Consider the following 21279-nt stretch of genomic DNA (forward strand, 5'->3'; position numbering starts at 1 on the left):
GAGAAGTGTGGGACTGCTGATATAAACTCACATCAAAGAAGGCTTTGTCCTCAATATTTTTGGGGGCTCCCAATGCTGCCGTTCCCAGAGTGACAGATTCCACCTCTGTGAGATCCACAATCCCCTTCATGTCTGTGTCTGATTTACTGTCGTAATATCTCAACTGCAAAAGATAGCACAAGAATTCTCAAATGTTTCCAGTCAAGCAGCGCAGCATTGAGTCTAGTCCTTGTATGTACACATCCTCCCTCCTCTATTGAATCTCAGGAGACACACATGCCAAACCTCTAGTGGGATGGGATTGAGGCAGGCATTCACCATCTGGGCTGTGTTTGACCCCACCAGCCTGGCTGTGTTTGACCCCACCAGCCTGGCTGTGTTTGACCCCACCAGCCTGGCTGTGTTTGACCCCACCAGCCTGGCTGTGTTTGACCCCACCAGCCTGGCTGTGTTTGACCCCACCAGCCTGGCTGTGTTTGACCCCACCAGCCTGGCTGTGTTTGACCCCACCAGCCTGGCTGTGTTTGACCCCACCAGCCTGGCTGTGTTTGACCCCACCAGCCTGGCTGTGTTTGACCCCACCACCCTGGCTGTGTTTGACCAGACCAGCCTGGCTGTGTTTGACCCCACCAGCCTGGCTGTGTTTGACCCCACCACCCTGGCTGTGTTTGACCCCACCAGCCTGGCTGCGTTTGACCCCACCACCCTGGCTGTGTTTGACCCCACCAGCCTGGCTGTGTTTGACCCCACCACCCTGGCTGTGTTTCACAGGATCTTACACAGAGGGAGGCCATCCAACCTATTATGTCTGTGCTGGCTCTTTTGTTCAGTGTTGTCCCACTATCCAGCCTTTCCCCACAACCCTGCAAAATTTAGTCCTCCTCAAATATACCTGTCCAATTTTGAAAGTTCTCATGGAAAGATTCCATCACCATTTCAGGTTGCGTGTTCCAGATCTTCCCAACCCTCTGTATGAAGGAACTCTCATTCCTTCCCTGCTTCACTTGCCAATTATTTTCAATTTATGACCTTTTGTTACTGTCCCATTTTTCAAAAGGAACAGTTTTTCCCTAATTGCTCTCATCAACTCTTCTCAATTTTGAATACCTCTGCTAGATCTCTCGACATTCTCTGCTCGAAGAACAATCGCAGCTACTCCAATCTCTCTACAGAACTAATCCCTTTCATCCTTGGTACCATCCTGAGAAACCTCTCCAGGGGCTTTACATACTTCCTGAAGTGCAGTGCCCACAATTGTATATAATGTTCCTGTTAAGATGTAACTAGAGATTTGGAAAGTTTTAGCAGGACTTCCTTGTTTTTCTATTCAATATCCCATTTACAAAGTTTTAAAAAGTAATTCATGCGATGTGGGCATCGCTCTCTGGGTCAGAATTTATTGCCCATCTCTAATTGCCCTTCAACTGAATGGTTTGCTAGACTATTTCAGAGGGCCTTTTAGAGTCAACCAACTTGCTGTGGATCTGGAGTCACCTGCAGGCCAGACCAGATAAGCATGGCAGATTTCCTTCCCTAAAGGACATTAGTGAACCAGATGAGATCTTAAAATCGACAATTGTTTCGTGGTCATCATTAGACTTTTCTTTCCAGATTATTATTGAATTCAGATTGGACCACCTGCTGCGATGGGATTCAAATCTGCGTCTCCAGAACATTACTGAGTTTCTGGATTGCTAGTCCAGTAGCAATACCTCCACGATACTGCCTCCCTTAAGTATCCCATAGACTGGCTCATCAACTTGCTATGCTTGCTTCAAATATTTATGTTACCCCAGATCCTCTGTTCTTGCATTCCCCCTCAAAATAGGATCATTTAGATTATGCTACCTGTTGCTCCATGTTGTTCCTCCCAAAATGCATCACTTCAAACTTACCCACAATAAATTGTACTTGCCATGGTTTGCCCAATTCACCCGTCTATGTTCTCTGCTAGATGTCTGCTACCATAATGCTCATTATATAATACATTGCCAAATTTCGGTTCATCTGCAAACTTCAAGATTGTACTTCCCATGTGCAAGTCCAAGCCATTTCCCAAGCCATTTCAACATAACATGAAAACCAATGGTCCTATTAAGTGATCCCCAGAGCACCCACTACATACTTCTCTCTGGTTAGAAAAACATTCATTCATTTAGCACTGTCTGCCTCCTCTTAGCCTATCTGGCATCCAAAGATAACCATTTATTTAATACCATGTGCTTCTAATTTCCAAATAACTCTGTTATATGGTATTTTATAAAATGCGTTCTGAAATCGGATATTGATTCACTGCTCTACCTTCATCAATCCTTACTATTATTTCAAAGAACTGAATTAGGTAAAATATGATTTGCCTCAAACAATTTCATGTTGACTGTCCCTTACTAACCCATAATTCTCCACTTGAGAATTCATTACCAGGTTTATCCCTCACTTCTTTTTGAATAGAGGTGGAACATGTTTGATGTTGGAACCCTCTGCCCAGGCTGTGATTGAACCATTAATCTGGGACATTACATGACCCTGCTGTGAAAAGACAGGATGGAGTGAGTCACTGATACTGTGAAACAAGACAGGATTGAACAGACTGGTGAAGTGTTACCTGATGTTTGGTTTTATCAAGTACGAACCAACGTGATTTCCAAGCTTTCAGTAAAGCGCCCCTCTTGTAAAGGATTCCCTCGTATGACCTGGAGATACAACACACATGAGCCCAGAAGAGGACACTACTAGAAACAGTACATTCACAGAATGGTTTGTGATCCAAGACAATTAATTCACTCTTTGTAGCAGTTAGAATCTTTTTTTCATCTATGCCGTGCTGTTATCAAGACCAGGATGAAGCATTTGCAACCACCTTCAGCCAGAAGTGCTGAGTGGATTATCCATCTCGGCCTCCTCCTGAGGCTCCCAGCCAATTTGATTCACTCCATGTGATAACCTGCAATAACCTGCTCACTGACGCTCAGTTTGGGTTCCGCCAAGATCACTCATTACAACCATAGTCCAAACATGAACAGAACTGAACTCCAGTGATGAGGTGAGAGTGACTGCCCTGACATCAAGGCAGCATTTGATCAAGTGTGGCAGTAAGGAGCCTGAGCAAAACTGGAGTCAATGGAAATCAGGGGGAAATCTCTCCACTGGTTGGAGTCATATCTAGCACAAAGGAAGGTGTTTGTGATTGTTGGAAGTCAGTCATCTCAGCTCCAGGACATCACTGTAGTAGTTCCTCGGGGTAGTTTCCGAGGCCCAATGACCGTCAGCTGCTTCATCAATGACCTTCCTTCCATCATAAGATCAGAAGAGGGGATGTTTGCTGATGACTGCACAATGTTCAGCACCATAATAATAATCTTTATTGTCACAAGTAGGCTAACATTAACACTGCAATGAAGTTACTGTGAAAAGCCCATAGTCGCCACATTCCGACACCTGTTCGCAGCTCCTCAGATACTGAAGCAGTCCAGGTGCATATTCAGCAATTCCTGGACAACACTCAAGCTTGGGCTGATAAGGGGCAAGTAACATTTGTGTCGCACAAGTGCCAGGCAATGACAATCCCCAACAAGGGAGAATCTTTTTTTAAATAAATTTAGAGTACCCAATTATTTTGTTTCTAATTAAAGGGCCTTTAGTGTGGTCAATCCACCTACCCTGCACATCTTTGGGTTGTGGGGGTGAGACCCACACAGACACGGGGAAAATGTGCACACTCCACACAGTGACCCGGGGCCAGGATTTAACCGTGGTCCTCAGCGCCGTAGGCAGCAATGATAACCACTGTGACACCCTGCCGCCCACCAAGAGAGAATCCAACAATCTTTCTTTAATATTCAATGGTATTTCCAACGCTGAATCCCCCACTATCAACATCCTGTGCGGCTACCATTGAGCAGAAAATTAACTGGAACAGCCATATAAATACTGTAGCTACAAGAGCAGGTCAGTGGCTGGGACCTCTATGGTGTGTAACCTGCCTCCAGACGCCACAAAGCTTGGTCACCATCTACAAGGCACAAGTCAGGCATGTGGTGGAATACTCTCCACGTGCCTGGAAGAGTGTAGCTCCAACAACTCAAGAAACTTGATACCACCCAGAGCAAAGCAGCCCGCTTGACTGGCACCCCATCTACCACCTTCAGCATTCACACCCGCCACCACTGACTTACAGTAGCAGCAGTGAGTACCATCTACACTGCAGCGGCTCACCAATGATCATTTAACAGCACCTTCCAAACCCGCAATCTCTACCTCCTAAAAGGTCAAGGGCAGCAGATTCATGGGAAAACCACCACCTGGAAGTTCCCCTCAAAGTCACACACCATCCTGACTTGGAACTATATCACTGTTCCTTCACTGTCGCTGGGTCAAAATCCTGGAAATCCTTCCTAACAGCGGTGGGTGTTAACTACACCAGATGGATTGGAACTCAAGCAGCTCATCACCACCTTCTCAAGGGTAATTAACGATGAGCAATAAATGCTGGCTTAGCCGACTACATACATATCCCATGAAAGAAAACAAAACAATGGCACATCTCTTGAAAAGTGTATCTTGCAGGCTGTCCAATACTTATTCAAGGACAGGCTCCAGTTTCTGAAATCAGACAATCTCATATCAACTGAAATAAGTGCCTTGATTTGCACCCTGTCTGAACTAAAATAGCCTATGTTTAACACTTAATCCTCAGGACTGTAATCAATTTACTGGAGATTATATTTTGTCACCACAGAATGCAAAAATTAACACCTTTCCGGATCAGTGAGTATCGGCTAAATTTGAACACATGGAAGCAAAAGGACACAGCAACAAACTAATGCAGTTCATAGCCAGACCAGCAAAATACACAAACTGTTTAAACACAAAAGACTAGTCGGTGCAGACTCGATTGGCCGAATGGCCTCCTTCTGCGCTGTAAGAATTCTACGGTTCTATGGCATTGTAAACAATTACCTAGGGATTAACAGGCTCAGAAAATGAACAATACTGCGGCAAATGGATTTAAATGCAGACAACTCTGAGGTCATACCTTGGACCTAAAGAGGATAGATCCAGTAATTTCCAAATGGTGATAAGCTAGAAACATTTAAGGTCCAAAGTGACTTAGGGATCTATGCACATGGATCATTAAAATGACGTACAAGTACAGAAAATAATCAAAAAGACTTTCTCTGGAATTTAGAAGATTATGGGGCTATTTGGCCGAAGTTTTCAAGATGTCTGATAGTATGGATACAAATAAACTATTTTTGATGGTTGGGGAATCTGGGGCTAGGGGACATAGCCTCAAAGTTATGAGGCAGGCCTTTTAGGGTTGAGTTAGGATAAACGTCTATACGTAGAATGCTAGAAGTTTGGAACTATCTCCATAAACAGCAATTGATGCCAGGTCCGTTGCTAACTTTGAATCTGATTGAAATATTTTTTTCTAACTGCAGGTTTAGGATATATGGGGCAACACCAGGTATGGAGCTAGGTCATAGACCAGCAATGAGTTCACTGACCAGCAAAGCTGAGGGGGGTGAAATATGCTTATTGATCCTATGCCAAGGCGTCTCTTTCTTGCATCAGAACGAAAGGATTTCAGAGGAGCCTAATGTACTATTTTTTTTAATAAACGTTTTATTGAGGTATTTCCTGGGTTTTATAGTGACAAAATAAACAATATAGATGAATCTATAAACATAGTGCAAAAGCTGTCTTCCTCCCTTACAGGTCCCACCTTTATAAACTCCCTACTCTAAGCTAAACTCTGATGTGCTATTTCTAACACTCATCAATGGACAAACAGCAGTTTGTCTGGCTGGGATGGATAAACAGTTGATATATCTCTTGCCCTATAGACAATCAGAGACAGAAAGCGACTTAACACCAATACAGCATTCTTAGCAATAATTTAAACATTGTATAAATATTTATGTCACTCAGTGAAAAATCTAGACAACTTAGCAAGAGTAAGAAGTGCTTAAACACAGTCCCAGTGTAGAGTTACTCAGCTTTTTTTCCCCCACCACAATCTTTTGTAGAGAGTTTTTCTCCATAGTCCCAGTTTGCAGTTATTGCCTTCTCTGCAGTTCTAACTTGGAATTATTCCTTACCTGTGTTCACTCTCTGATGTCTGGAATTGACTGTATAAGGTGCTCGTACTCTTTCGTCCCATGACGCCACTGGAAGGAGTGGAGGTTGTGCTACTGTCTGTGTCGAGACTCAGATTCAGAGTGGATCCAACTGCTGCTTCATGCAGATAAACACACTGTGACCTCCGATGGTGTGACAGGCTTGAGGATATCAGCAGGGAACTTGAAGACAGGTGCTGCACAAATAAGAAGTAAGGATGTCAGGAGTGATACAGCCACAAAATAGTGCCATTGGGTTTCATTCCTTGTACATTGTGCAATGATCACTTCCAGGCTGTGCTGTGACCTTCAATTGAAAATGGTTGGATTCCTCTGGAACTCCTGCAGGGCTGTGATCATGGCAAGACGATTAGAATTACTTTCCTCCTCACGTTGTATTACTCCAGTTACAGACATATATCCCTTTAACCCACTTTAACTTCATTTTTCCTCCCGTTTTAGGCGTTAGCTGTGGCTCAGAGTGCTGCACTCTCCTCCTGGCCAGAGGTTTGAGCACATAACCTTCGCTGGCTTTGCACCGACAGTCATTAATGAGAATGCTGCAGTGCCTGAGAGCTGCTGTGCCGTAGAGTCAGCAGTGAGGGAGTGCTGCAGTGTCAGAGGGTTAACAATGAGGGACTGCTCCATTGTCGGAGGGTCGGTAGAAAGGGAGTGCTGCAGTGTCAAAGAGTCAGTAGCGAAGGGAGTGGCTGCACTGTTGGAGGGTCAGTAGCGAGAGCCTGCTGCATTGTCAGTCAGCAGTTAGTGGGTGTTGCACTGCATGGGTGGCAGCACTGAGGCAGCACTTGTCAGAGGGGCAGTGCATGGCACTGCACTCTCAGGAGGTCACTTCAGAGGGAATTCTGCAAACTTTGAGATTTTGTTTGGTTGAAACATTAGGCTCCATCTGCCTTCTCAGGTAGATGTAAAAAGATCCTATGGCATTAGTTTGAAGCAGAGGGGTGGTCTCCAGTGTTATGCCAAAGTACATCCCTCGACCAGCATCACTAAAACAGACAATCTGGCCATTCATCTTATCGCTATTTGTGGATGCTTATTGACAAATTGTCAGCTGCACTTCCTACATTGCAGGCGTGGCTACGTTTCACAAGTACTTTATTGGCTGTAAAGATCTTTGGGATGTCCTACGGTCATGAAGGGGTCTTTTTGGCTCTGTACTCTTTCGAATGCTGCCTTCATGAGGGCAGCTACTCTCATCCTTCATATCTCCACAATTGGCTTTCTTTAAATTTAAGATCCTACTTTCAGACTTAACTACATTACATTCAAATTTAATATGAAATTCTATCATGATACATTCACTCTTCCACAGAGGATTCTTTCCGATATTTTTAATTAACCCTGACTCCATTCCTGACTAAATCTAAAATAGCCTGTGACCTATTAAGTTGCTTGATATATTGTTCTAGATATGCATTGGCCTTTTGTGCACACGTGCTGTTGACCACTATCTGCGCAAGGTGAGCTCGTATCTCCACAGTCTTGCCTTTTCTTGTTTAAGAATCAGATCCTCAGCAATACTCAGGTACAACTCAAGAATAGCAAAATACGGTCATTATAAAGCAAGACATTTGCAGCTCACCATCACTTCAAGGTCAACTATGGACGGGCAATAAAGGCATTCCACATCCTGTGGACACATGTTGAAGCCTAAGTGTTGACCTACCTTACCCTCCTGTTTGCTCTCTGTCCTCTGAGTTGTTTTGATCTTGTCCCAAGTCTCTTTCCATTTGTCCGGCACTTGACCCAGCTCAGACTCCAGCGAATGCATTTCCTGTTGGACACACCAGTGATCAGATTCATGGCCCAAGCATGCACCCCACTTCCCCAGTGTTAGACACAAAAGCTGATGAGATTCATGGCCCCCAGAGCCCAGATCACTGTCTGACACAAGGACAGGAGATCATGTTCACGGCCCCCTGAGCCCAGATCACTGTCTGACACAAGGACAGGAGATCATGTTCACGGCCCCCTGAGCCCAGATCACTGTCTGACACAAGGACAGGAGATCATGTTCACAGCCCCGAGCCCAGATCACTGTCTGACACAAGGACAGATGATCATGTTCACACCCCCGAGCCCAGATCACTGTCAGACACAAGGACAGGTGATCATGTTCACAGCCCCCTGAGCCCAGATCACTGTCTGACACAAGGACAGGTGATCATGTTCACACCCCCGAGCCCAGATCACTGTCTGACACAAGGACAGATAATCATGTTCACACCCCCGAGCCCAGATCACTGTCAGACACAAGGACAGGTGATCATGTTCACACCCCCGAGCCCAGATCACTGTCTGACACAAGGACAGGAGATCATGTTCACACCCCCGAGCCCAGATCACTGTCTGACACAAGGACAGGAGATCATGTTCACAGCCTCCTGAGCCCAGATCGCTGTCTGACACAAGGACAGGTGATCATGTTCACAGCCTCCTGAGCCCAGATCACTGTCTGACACAAGGACAGGTGATCATGTTCACACCCCCGAGCCCAGATCACTGTCTGACACAAGGACAGGTGATCACGTTCACGGCCCCCTGAGCCTAGATCACTGTCTGACACAAGGACAGGTGATCACGTTCACGACCCCCTGAGCCCAGATCACTGTCTGACACAAGGACAGGAGATCATGTTCACAGCCTCCTGAGCCCAGATCACTGTCAGACACAAGGACAGGTGATCATGTTCACGGCCCCGTGCCCAGATCACTGTCTGACACAAGGACAGGTGATCATGTTCACACCCCCGAGCCCAGATCACTGTCTGACACAAGGACAGGTGATCATGTTCACAGCCTCCTGAGCCCAGATCACTGTCAGACACAAGGACAGGTGATCATGTTCACAGCCTCCTGAGCCCAGATCACTGTCTGACACAAGGACAGGTGATCATGTTCACACCCCCGAGCCCAGATCACTGTCAGACACAAGGACAGGTGATCATGTTCACAGCCTCCTGAGCCCAGATCACTGTCTGACACAAGGACAGGTGATCATGTTCACACCCCCGAGCCCAGATCACTGTCTGACACATGGACAGCTGTTTTGATTCATATTCAGCCTTGGGCTGATCTTCAGACACTGCCCACATTTTAGATCTGCGTTGATACTCAGGCACGCACTCTACCTCCAACAATTTGCTAATAGCATCTGGCTCTATCTTGTTTTTGTTGTCATAGCAGGGCCAGACAATCTTGCGCTGTGTCTGGGGGGCCACGGTATCTGCTCTTTCCCCATCATCCATTTGTTCAGTTCGACCGTACACCAGCGCCCAGTCATATGGCGGCCCTTCAGAAAGTGTCTCATGGGTGTAATAATCCCAGACCTTCAGGTTGGAAATGTTACTATACGGCCTCAGAACCTAGAGTTTAACAGGAGGATAACATCAGTGGGATTTAGAAACCATCAATGCAATAGACAAATAGTCAATTTAGTTACAAAAACATAAGAACAGGAGACGGCAGGAAAATGAGAATGAGAAAAATATCAGCCATGATTAAATGGCGGAGCCGACTCGATGGGCCGAGTGGCCTAATTCTGCTCCTATGTCTTAAGCCATTTAGCACCTCAAAGCTGTTCTGGCATTCAATCAGGTTATTGTGGAACTGAGACCTAACTACATTTATTTTCCTTTGCCCCCGCATCCTTTAAAATCTTTGATTAATAGAAACCTAGTGATCTAAGATTTAAAATTAATTAACCCAACATCAATTGCCTTTTGCAGCAGTGAGGTGTGTGGCTGTGTGCGCGTGGCTGTGTGCGCATGCCTAGTTGCGCTTTTAGATTATGAAAGGTCTGGCTCTAGTTGTTACATTATGTCCCCTAGTCTGAGATACGTCAACCATCTGAAACAGTTTCTATCTACCCTGCTTCCATTAATATCTCAAACTGCTTTCAAATTTCCCCATAATCTTCTAAATTCCATAAAATGGTATGCTAGTTTGTGTAATCTCTCCTTATAATTGAATCTTTGGAATCCATGTTTCACTCTGGTCAAATCTACACTGCACTCCATCCAAGGCTAACACATCTGTCCAGAAGGGAACACAATATTCTGAGTGTGGTCTAACAAAGGATTTGTATTGCTAACCTCTTGTATTCTAGTCCTCGAGATATAAAGGCCAGCATTCCATTAGCCTTTATGGTTTTTTTTGTACCTGTCTATGACATTTTAATGCTTTATGCTAAATGCTTTACTTACACAGAAACAATCAATAAATCAACAGTTAATGGGGTTATAGAAACAAAAGCCATTAAGAATCCTGTTCTACAATGAATTTGCCTTCACAGCAAATAGCCAGAAGCGCCTCCTCCTCACCTCTCCATCCTCGGGCGCATACAAGTAATTGAAGAAGATTGGTGTTTTCTTATTGAGCCGGTCAATGTAGTCCCACACAGACTTGTAGGCATGTTGGTTCTTCTTCTCTCCTTTCTCTTCATACATCAGTCCTGTGGGATACATATAGAACTCAAAGTATGCTGCAAATGGGCATCTGGACTACCATTATGCTTGGTTACAAAATGAAGAGGGGCTGAGTGGATCAGACTGTGCTCTTTCACCATGGAATGATAGAGGCATTTAGTTTAATCCCACTCTCCTACCTGCTTAGCTCTGGGATCTGGGTTCAAATCCAGTCCCAGACAGAGGGGGATGAAGCACTCCAGGAGTAAGGAATCTGTGCTACAGGGAGTTGTATGTTGTCCTTTCACCTCAGATTGAGTTTGCGAAAGGCTGTTCGATAAGAAAAACCCATTAACCTTGTTATATAAATCTCACCCTGCCAAAAAAGCAACCAACCAGTCTTCTCATTACAACATTTAAGATCTTCCCAAGAGAACTACTTCAGCATATCAGCCTGCATCAAGTTGAGGCGGGAAAGGTGGGAAGGGGAATGATGTTTCTGACAACACCCAACAATGTGACGCAAGAAATCTGACTGACTGGTCTAGTTTGACACTGGCCCTCAGCACAACTAAGAGAATAAATCACTGCAGTTCTCTCATACCCCCACCATCGCTCTCATTCACACAATCAGCAAACCTATGTGTGTCAGGTGGATGTATCTTAAAAAGTGGCTGTTTATCAAATAGCTGCAGTGATGTCAGTGTGTGGGTGGAGCTGGGCTGTCTGTCAGGCTTTTACTTTTGTTTTGAGCTGGCAGCTGCAGTGTGCCTTAGTCTTGTTTTGAGTTGGAGAGCTGCATGCACAGCAAGAAGTTGTAACGATCTGTCTCTCTGCAATCTAAAGAATGTCTTCAGTTCATTTGATGATTTCAACATAATACCTGTTTCTGTAGCGAATTTAAACCTGCTGTCTTTATTTTAAAAGGGTTTAATTTATGGATGTTGTTTGGGAAGTTATTAAGGGTTATCTATAGAGTACTGTATCTTTTGGGGAGTGGTCAGGGTTGGTAGTTGATAAACTGTTCACTGTGTTTGTAAAATGTTAACTGGATTCATAGAATAAACATTGTTTTTGTTTTAAAATACTTTTAGTTCTCTGTTGCATCACACCTGTAAAGTGGGCCCTTATGCTCCCCATAACCAAAATCTATTTAAAGTTGTGCGTCAGGTGAACTCCATGGTATACTTTGGGGTTCTCTAAACCCTAGCCCATAATACATGTACTCCACAACTTCAACAACTCCTGTGATGAATATAGGAACGTTTTATATTTATATTGTGTTATATGTCTATTGCAGTAAGTTTATTAAAATAACTTGCATTAAGGTATCCAGATTATATGTCTGCTAAAGCTGTGATTAAGGGGTTAACAGCTAAGCAGGCTGTTATGTCACTCATGTGGGAGGCTTGGTCTGTTTGTAGTTTCGTTTTCAGCCCTGTCCTGTGACTGTTCTTTTTAAGTTTCATTTTTAGAATTCTGCGCTGGGTTTCCGAGGAAAGGAGATTGATGCCTGAAAGCTTCTCTCCCAAGGACATTGTGAATAAACTGGTCAGCCACTAACTGTTAAACAGCTCTTTTTTTTTTTAAAGAGTCGTTTAACAGTTAATTGAAAAGTTGTTTTTCCCTAGGCTGTTAATGGGGTTAATCCTGTGTTAATAATAAAGTTTGTGTTAATATAAAAGATCCCCAGTTCTCAGTGGAATCGATCCTGGAGCAAAGTCTCCTTTCCTCAATTTATAAATGTAAAAGTTTTTGGAATCTTGTCCAGTTTCCTAATATAAATTGGGGCGTGGTCTGGGTACCTAATGCCTCACAAAACATCCTAGCCCCTCCACCAGCACACACACACATCTTCATCCAAACAAGAAGCAGCTGATAGTGGTTTTACCAAGTTCAATCCTTTCATGGTCAGAGTCCAGCAGGAAGGTTCGGAAGCGGTTGGACACATAATGATATGCCAGGAATTTCAGATAGTGCAGACTAAACTCAAATTCCATTGGGAACTGTAAATGGATCTGAAAAGGGCAGAAAGAAACAGGTAAGATGCTAAAGGGAACAATGGCAAGAATTGATCAAACAACCAATTTCTGATACAATAGCTTGTTCCTACAGGACTCCATTATCCACTGACTGGCAATGTGGCCATTACAAAGAGGTAGCCCTGCTCTACTTCCCCTGTAAAAAGTGGCACGGGTTGAGAGGCGGGGAATTAATTACACAAGTTGATTAAATGGTGCGAAAATTAGAAAGGTGAGACAAGAAATTCAACCACATCAGTTCCCAACAACTTTTAGAATAAGGGTTTTTCCATTTAAGATGGATATGAAGAGAAATTGCCTTCTGAGGGTTGTTAGTTTTTGGAATTCTGTACCTCAGACAGTAATGATAGATGGATTATTGAATATGTACACATCTGAGTTAAGCAGATTTTGATAAAGGAATTAAGGGAGGGTAGGCAGGACAGTAATCTTAATGGAACAACAAGGGCAGCCATGATCTTACTGAATGACAGCAGACTCGAAGGGCTGAATGGTCTATTCCTGTCCCAATTCTTAGATTATGAGGTCATGTGAGATCTGGAAAGTTTTGTGACTGCAAGATGCAGAAACATTTCTTAAAGGATTAATTATATAAATTGAGGAGATTCAGTTCCAATGTCAGACAGTATACTGTATATTGATAATCACCAGTCCAGTTAATTATGGATTATTGAGATATATCGGAGCTGCTTTGGTAACTTCAATTATTCATTCCCTCATTTTCTTAACTTCATTTTTTAAATTTAATGTCTATTTTAAATGTTTCTCATTATCCTTGAAGTTAATATATAATGTTGTTTGGCTTTCTCTTCTGATAATCTAAAAGGCAAAATTAGTGAACAGCCCCCAACACCCTAATATGATGCACAAGGTGCAGTGCAGTGCAATGTCACTTTACCATGAAGACATTGAAGAGCCAGGCACCTACCTGATGTACACAGTCCAGAAACTGCAGGAAGACGGGGGTGAAACCACTGCTCTGACTGGTCATTGTCTGAGCACCACGGTGGCTGAAACGATGTCCAAATGACAGCCACTCCTTCTCCACCAGAAGGCGGAAGCCCTCCAATGTCCGGTAATGCTGATCTGACAGCAACTGCACCAAGGACACCACCTAAAGAGAATTCAAAAACTAGTCAGGAAAAAGCACTCCGAAACAAATTGTACTATGGGGACTGGTGTTGGGATGGGATAGTTGATCCAATGGCCTCTGTGGTGCCACTGACAAGCTCTTCATTTCACCCCATCAATATAATGGCCTTGGGTGACTGTGTGGAGTTTGAATATTCCCCACATGTCTGCGTGGGCTTCCTCTGGGTACTACAGTTTCCTTCCACAGTCCAAAGATGTGCAGGTTAAGTGGTTTGGCCATGATAAGAATTGTTCCTTAGTATCCAGGGATGTGGAGGTTCGTGGGGTTATGGGGATTAGGTGCGGGAGTGGTTAGGGCGCTCTTTCAGAGGGTCGGTGCAGGGGGTTGATGGGTCCAATGGCCTCCTTTTGCACTGTAGGGATTCTATGATAACGTATTCTTTTGGTAGAAGTTCCACATTCCAACCACTCCGAGTAAATAAGTTTCTCCTGGGAACCGACGAAGCCTGTGTGGAATACAAGGAAACTGGGAACAGATGAAGCCTGTGTGGAATATAAGGAAAATGGGAACAGACGAAGCCTGTGTGGAATATAAGGAAAGTAGGGAGGAACTTAAGCAAGGAGTCAGGAGGGCTAGAAGAGGTCACGAAAAGTCATCGGCAAATAGGGTTAAGGAAAATCCCATGGCTTTTTACACATACATAAAAAGCAAGAGGGTAGCCAGGGAAAGGGTTGGCCCACTGAAGGATAGGCAAAGGAATCTATGTGTGGAGCCAGAGGAAATGGGTGAGGTACTAAATGAATACTTTGCATCCTTCACCAAAGAGAAGGAATTGGGGGATGTTGAGTCTGGAGAAGGGAGTGTAGATAGCCTGGGTCACATTGAGAGCCAAAAAGACGAGGTGTTGGGCATCTTGAAACGTATTAAGGTAGATAAGTCCTCAGGGCCAGATGGGATCTACCCCAGAATACTAAAGGAGGCTAGAGGAAATTTCTGAGGCCTTGACAGAAATCTTTGGATCCTCACTGTCTTCAGGTGATGTCTCGGAGGACTGGAGAATAGCCAATGTTGTTCCTTTGTTTAAAAAGGGTAGCAAGGATAATCCAGAGAACTACAGGCCGGTAAGCCTTACGTCAGTAGTAGGGAAATTACTGGAGAGAATTCTTCGTGACAGGATCTACTCCCATTTGGAAGCAAATGGACGTATTATGAGAGGCAGTATGGTTTTGTGAAGGGGAGGTCGTGTCTCGCTAACTTGATAGAGTTTTTCGAAGAGGTCACAAAGATGATTGATGCAGGTAGGGCAGTGGATGTTGTCTATATGGACTTCAGTAAGGTCTTTGACAAGGTCCCTCATGGTAGACTGGTACAAAAGGTGAAGTCACACGGGATCAGGGGTGAGCTGGCAAGGTGGATACAGAACTGGCTAGGTCATAGAAGGCAGAGAGTAGCAATGGAAGGGTGCTTTCTAATTGGAGGGCTGTGACTAGTGGTGTTCCGCAGGGATCAGTGCTGGGACCGTTGCTGTTCGTAGTATATATAAATGATTTGGAGGAAAATGTAACTGGTCTGATTGGTAAGTTTGCAGACGACACAAAGGTTGGTGGAATTGCGGATAGCGATGAGGACTATCAGAGGATACAGGATTTAGATCGTTTGGAGAGGAGAGATGGCAGATGGAGTTTAATCCGGACAAATCTGAGGTAATGCATTTTGGAAGGTCTAATGCAGGTAGGGAATATACAGCGAATGATAGAACCCTCAAAAGTATTGAAAGTCAGAGAGATCTAGGTGTACAGGTCCACAGATCACTGAAAGGGGCAACACAGGTGGAGAAGGTAGTCAAGAAGGCATACGGCATGCTTGTCTTCATTGGCCGGGGCATTGAGTATCAGAATTGGCAAGTCATGTTGCAGCTGTATAGAACCTTAGTTAGGCCACACTTGGAGTATAGTGTTCAATTCTGGTCGCCACACTACCAGAAGGATGTGAACGCGATAGGGAGGGTGCAGAAGAGATTTACCAGGATGTTGCCTGGTATGGAGGGCATTAGCTATGAAGAGCGGTTGAATAAACTTGGTTTGTTCTCACTGGAACGATAGAGGTTGAGGGGTGACCTGATAGAGGTCTACAAAATTATGAGGGCATGGACAGAATGGATAGTCAGAGTCTTTTCCCCAGGGTAAAGGGGTCAATTACTAGGGGGCATAGGTTTAAGGTGCGAGGGGCAAGGTTTAGAGGAGATGTACGAGGCAAGTGTTTTACACAGAGGGTAGTGGGTGCCTGGAACTCGCTGCCGGAGGTGGTGGTGGAAGCAGGGACGGTAGTAACATTTAAGGGCCATCTTGACAAATACATGAATAGGATGGGAATAGAGGGATACGGGCCCAGGAAGTGTAGAAGATTTTAGTTTAGACGGGCAGCATGGTCGGCACGGGCTTGGAGGGCCGAAGGGCCTGTTCCTGTGCTGTACTTTTCTTTGTTCTTTGAATTCCCCAATCGACTTATTAGTGACTATCTTATATTTAGAGTGCCTAATTCAGGTCTCGCTCACAACCTCTGTATGTACTCTATCATGCCATTTCATAACCTTGAAGGCCTCTGTCAGGTCATCTGGAGAAAAAGGCTCCAGCTGTTTAAATTTCCTGATAGATATAACCCCAGAGTTCTGGTATCATCTTGGCAAATCTTTTTTATACCTTCTCCAGTACCTCTACATCTTTTAAATAATACGGAGACCAGAATGGTTTGTAGTACTCCAATACAGTCTAACCAAGTTTAATATTTTGTCTTTACCTTTGAATTCTATCTTTCTAGAAATGAACCTCCGTGCCGGATTTTCATTTTTTGTGGACTTGATATATATGCAAGTGAAACCCCTCTTCAGCAGCTAAAAACAAGACTTGTGTTTATCCAGCAACTTTACTACCCCCAGGACACCCTCACTTTATAACTAATGAAGGATTTCTGAAACACATCCACAGTTGCACACAAAAGGAAGCTCCCACAAAAAGCAATGTGATAATGACCAGATCCTTTGCCGCTGGTTGAGGGATAAATATTCATCAGGAAAACAGGGGCACTTCTTACAAGAGTGCTGTGGGATCGTGTCTGAAACACTATTCTCTAAGATACATAGCCACTCTCAACCTGTTTGATAGTTACCGTCAGTGGTCAAGCACATGCCACATTAACTACAGAGGGTAAGCAGTCAGTATTTTGCCAACCCACATACTGTTCCCCACAGGCATCTGTCCAAAATTTACCCTTTGCTTATTCCACACAAGCCATCCCATCAACAGGTGTACTGAAAAAGTGTGGGACGATGGAGTGTTAATCCATGTTGAGTCTAAACCTGGAGGTCGCTGCACTGTTTCTGTCTGAGTCAAGTGGAATCAAGTACAATTCATGGAGCATCCTCAATACAAATGCCACTTTTTAATTACAAGTTATTTGTGAAATGCCTCTCTTTCAGGTAAATGTACAGCCCTTGGCACTGAGCCAGATGCACTGAGGTTTCAGGCCCTATTGCTGATTGGACCAGGGCAGCAGATAGAACACAATAGTTGGCATGTAGAGCTCTGCAGGTAGGGCTAGATAACATCAGCCAAGATTTTGTCTCCTCGTGACTGTCTAGTGACTTCCCATTGAAGCACATGAGTACACATGTGTACATGCAGATGCAGGTGCACATATGGGCGTTCTTGTACATGTAATCACTCAACACATCCTCTAACCTGACACAGGAGGAATGAAGTATCGGGGCAGTGTGAATGCTTGTGACTGGGATCCAAAACTCAACAGTCATCAGCTCCAGGACATGAAGGAAATTCAAAAGCAACATATATTCCCTTCTCTTACAAATACACAAGAATCACAACACATACAGGTCACACATGAAGCAAAGTTCTTTCCTTTTATTAGATTTGTGAGGATTGACTCCAGTTTGATAATTGACAACAGGTACCTGAGTGGTCACGTCCCAGCCATCTTCTAGACTGATCAGCACTGAAGATCCGTTGTCCAACAACTCGACAACCAGCACCGAGACCTGAAGCAATTTGTGTAGCTAGTAACAGAAAATAGAGTGATAAGAGTGGGAATAAAGGAAGAGGAGAAAAAAAAAAACGAGATGAAAGGATCGGGGTCAGTGTGAGGCTGCAGTCAGGGTAAGAGGAGGCAATGTAACTGAAATACCTGAGAGAGCCAATCAGATTCCTCCAATGAACGATAGTACGACTGGTTGGGATCACTGAATGCAGAACTTGGCACGCATGCCTTCATCAACTTCTTAAAGCTGGTCTTCACATGTCGGACATCAAATATCTCAATGGGGACAACTTCCCACTGCTGTGAAGGATCTTGCTTCGCCCCCTGGACAAAGAATCATGTTTTCCATACACTGTTAGTTGCCAATTTCACACGCAAACATATAACTTTTGAAAGACACTTAGCCACTAATATAACACTACTATTATACTTGCTATTTCCCTGAGCAGATCAGTCTGGAACACGTTTTCTTTCATTTATCCACATTAGACAGGAGTATCCCAACAGGCTGGCGTAACTGGATTGCAGGGATTCAAAAATGGCCCTGCAATCAATTGTCCACACTGCTAACGTTGCGGAGGGGGGCCCTGTGAATCACGTTCATATGTTTTAGTCCTGTCCAAAGCTGGAGGATTACTGGAAGGAGGTGTTTAGGGTAATCTCTAAAGTGGGGCACGTGAAACTGGACCCGGGCCCTCGGGAGGCCATATTCAGGGTGTTGGACCAGCCGGGGTTGGAAACGGGTGTGGAGGCAGATGTTGTAGCCTTCGCCTCGTTGATCGCCCAAAGGCGGATCCTGATGGGATGGAGAGCAGCCTCTCCACCCTGTGCCCTGGCGTGGCGGGGGGGACCTGTTGGAATTCTTGACTCTTGAGAAGGTTAAGTTTGAACTGACGGGAAGGATGGAGGGGTTCTACAATTTATGGGCATTATTCATTGTGCACTTTCAAGAATTCGATAACATCGAACATTGGAAGTGGGTTGGGGGAGGGGGACTGTATGTGTTAATGGTGACTATGGGTGATTCCCAATTCCTTTTTGTTATTTGTTTATGTTAACATGCGGGCAGTTGTTTGGGGGTTGGGATTGTTGTTGTTGATATGGGGATTGACATTATATTTGTTACTGCTTATTGTTTATTGTTGGTGGGTGCAAATTTGGGAGAAAATGTGAAAAAGGAGAATAAAAATATATTTCTTTTAAATTGTCCACACTGCAAGAGGTGGACTTCTGATGTATTCAAGGTAAGATCTCTGATGCGAACAGACATTGAACCTTGGAGTATTTTACCTCATCTCGTGGTCCTGTTGGAATTATCATGCCAAGTTTGAGATTGAGCGAAAACATTGCAAGCTTTGGGATTTATAGTATACACTGGACAGTGAGATCATGGGAGTATAATTTGTGACACGCACATACACCAATCAATAATCTAGAATTACAAGGACAATGTTTCTAGCTGCTGCAATAGCAAATTGCCTAGACATACAACATTGGTTATAGGTTCCGGAGGGATGAGAAAACAGTGCCTGACCCAATATTCCAACATAGAGTGCTCTTCACCCCTCCATCTGTCTTCATCTACATTCTTCCCTCTTCAGGCGGTTGAATATTCTGGGATAAATCAGAAATACAAGAATTTGTTCGTCGGGGTTAAGAGATTGATCTCACCTTTAGCTGGGACTTTTCACCAATAATATACAGGCCAGCTCGCGGCTGCCTGAAGTAGAGAGAGTCTGATGGGCCCCCATTAACTTGTTGGGACAATGTTTCTCTGCCTGCAAGTCGAAGTCCTATGTCCGAATTCAGGGAATAAGTACTCAGTCGTCCACTGCCTCGAATGCTGCCCCATTTTCCTGGAAGAGATAGAGACAAACTCATTGTCAGCATTCAATTATCGCTAAATTTGTAGCGCTATGAGAGCACCAACATCATTCACCCTGTCCCAAGGGCCGTGGGATCTGAACACAGTTACCATCACAAATCAGGATTACACAATACTGGGGTGTTACTCTTGTTGAATGCATGTCCCTGCCCTGCTTAACTATAATTCATTATACTTCCGGTGGCGGTTATGTAGCAAGCAGTCACAAACGTGGTTGCTCCTGCTAGGGTACTTTGTTTTAGGTCCTTTTTGCTTAGTTTACGGGCGATTTTTTGGAGGAAATTGGTGCAGTTTGATGGAATCAAGATCCCCTCGCACGAGTAATGTCCGATAAATATAACACAAGGCAGAAGTCGGGCAAGGAATCGTTGTCAGACTCAGAAATTCCTCGAGCCTCAGCAGGGCGGAACATGGCAGATGCTTCTGCAGTGTCGTTGGCCCCTCAGTGGTCGACAGACGTTGGTTAGCATATTGACCGACGAATTTAAGCAGTGGCAGGCCAAGAATCTGGAGACGGCAATTGAGGGGGCTTTGGCCCCAATTCCAGCAGCCATGGACAAGATGGATTAGCGGATAGAGGTACAAGGGGCTACGATACTGAAGGTGGAGATGGCACACTTTGACCATCGTGATCGTCTTCCTGGAGGCAGAGATGGTGTTGTTGAACGAGGAGCGGAGAGCGTTAAAGGCCACGGTTGACAATATGGAGAACCGCTCCAGATACTAAAAGCCAAGAACCATTGGGCTGATGGAGGGCTCAAATTCCATGGACTATATGCCCAAGATGTTCAGAAAGTTGGTGGAGGAGAGGGTCGTTCTGAGCTCTCAAGTTTAACCGGGCCCATCGGGGCAGCCACTATAGGCGCCAGTCAGATTTCATCGATACCTGGATATGGAGCGAGGCCCGAGGTGGGTGAAGAATCATTGAGACTGTAGATGGGAGGGCCATGCCATCAGAATATACCAAGATAGAGCTGGCAAGAAAGCATGCGCTGTTCAATCAGGCCAAGGTCGCGGTGTACTAGAGCAACGTGATGTTTGACGTGGTGTACCCAGCTTGTCTTTGGATGACTTTCATGGGTAGACACTATTATTTTGTTGCACTGAAGCATGCAAATAAACTTGTCAAGAAGCATGGGCTAGGGGTGAACTAAAGTGCTTAAGGACTATGGAGTTTGTCGTTTGTTCATTGGTAGGTTCATCTGTATTTATATTTTCGTGGGATTTTTGTAAATGTTGGGGAAGGCTTGGGATTGTGACTGGACTAGTTGGTGGATTTTGTTTCTGGGCGATGATGGGGTTTGTATATTGTACTGTTGTAGTTTTGTCTTGGGGGGGGGTTGGGTGTTGACTTTCCACTATTGTTCTGTGTTAAAGTTTGGTATGGGGGTTGATCGTTGACATACTGTTTCACTGACATTGATTTCTACCCTGTGTGGAGGTCACCCTGCTAGCAGTATAGCTAGTTAACGGGAGCGGAGTAAAGTTTGCAGCTTGTTACCATTGGCGGGGTTTTTTTAAGGTAATAAGCTTAGGCTTTTTAAAAAAATGTTCTGTTTGGGGACTGGAACGGAAGGGGGGGGGTTCTTTTGTTGATTGTTTTTTTGATTTTCAGTGTGGGGTGGGGCTGGGGGTGGAGCGGGAGACTGATATGGTGACGG

The 21279-nt window shown here is 44.5% G+C and overlaps 1 protein-coding gene across 8 annotated transcripts in view; it reads right to left on the reverse strand.

Annotated features, from left to right (window-relative positions):
• Window positions 1-21279, reverse strand: part of sbf1 (SET binding factor 1) — a 198636-nt gene that overhangs the window by 5436 nt on the left and 171921 nt on the right. For all 8 annotated transcript variants that reach the window (XM_038811644.1, XM_038811641.1, XM_038811642.1 and 5 more), the window contains 11 exons: window positions 19405-19589; window positions 17881-18057; window positions 17651-17752; window positions 13519-13704; window positions 12440-12566; window positions 10465-10595; window positions 9274-9507; window positions 7810-7917; window positions 6105-6319; window positions 2606-2693; window positions 32-163 (listed from right to left, as the gene is read on the reverse strand). In XM_038811644.1, coding sequence (XP_038667572.1) covers window positions 32-163; window positions 2606-2693; window positions 6105-6319; window positions 7810-7917; window positions 9274-9507; window positions 10465-10595; window positions 12440-12566; window positions 13519-13704; window positions 17651-17752; window positions 17881-18057; window positions 19405-19589 — 1685 coding nt within the window. The remainder of the gene's footprint in view (window positions 1-31; window positions 164-2605; window positions 2694-6104; window positions 6320-7809; window positions 7918-9273; window positions 9508-10464; window positions 10596-12439; window positions 12567-13518; window positions 13705-17650; window positions 17753-17880; window positions 18058-19404; window positions 19590-21279) is intronic.

This window comes from Scyliorhinus canicula, chromosome 11 (assembly GCF_902713615.1).
Source record: "Scyliorhinus canicula chromosome 11, sScyCan1.1, whole genome shotgun sequence".
In the NCBI taxonomy this organism is placed as follows: domain Eukaryota; kingdom Metazoa; phylum Chordata; class Chondrichthyes; order Carcharhiniformes; family Scyliorhinidae; genus Scyliorhinus; species Scyliorhinus canicula.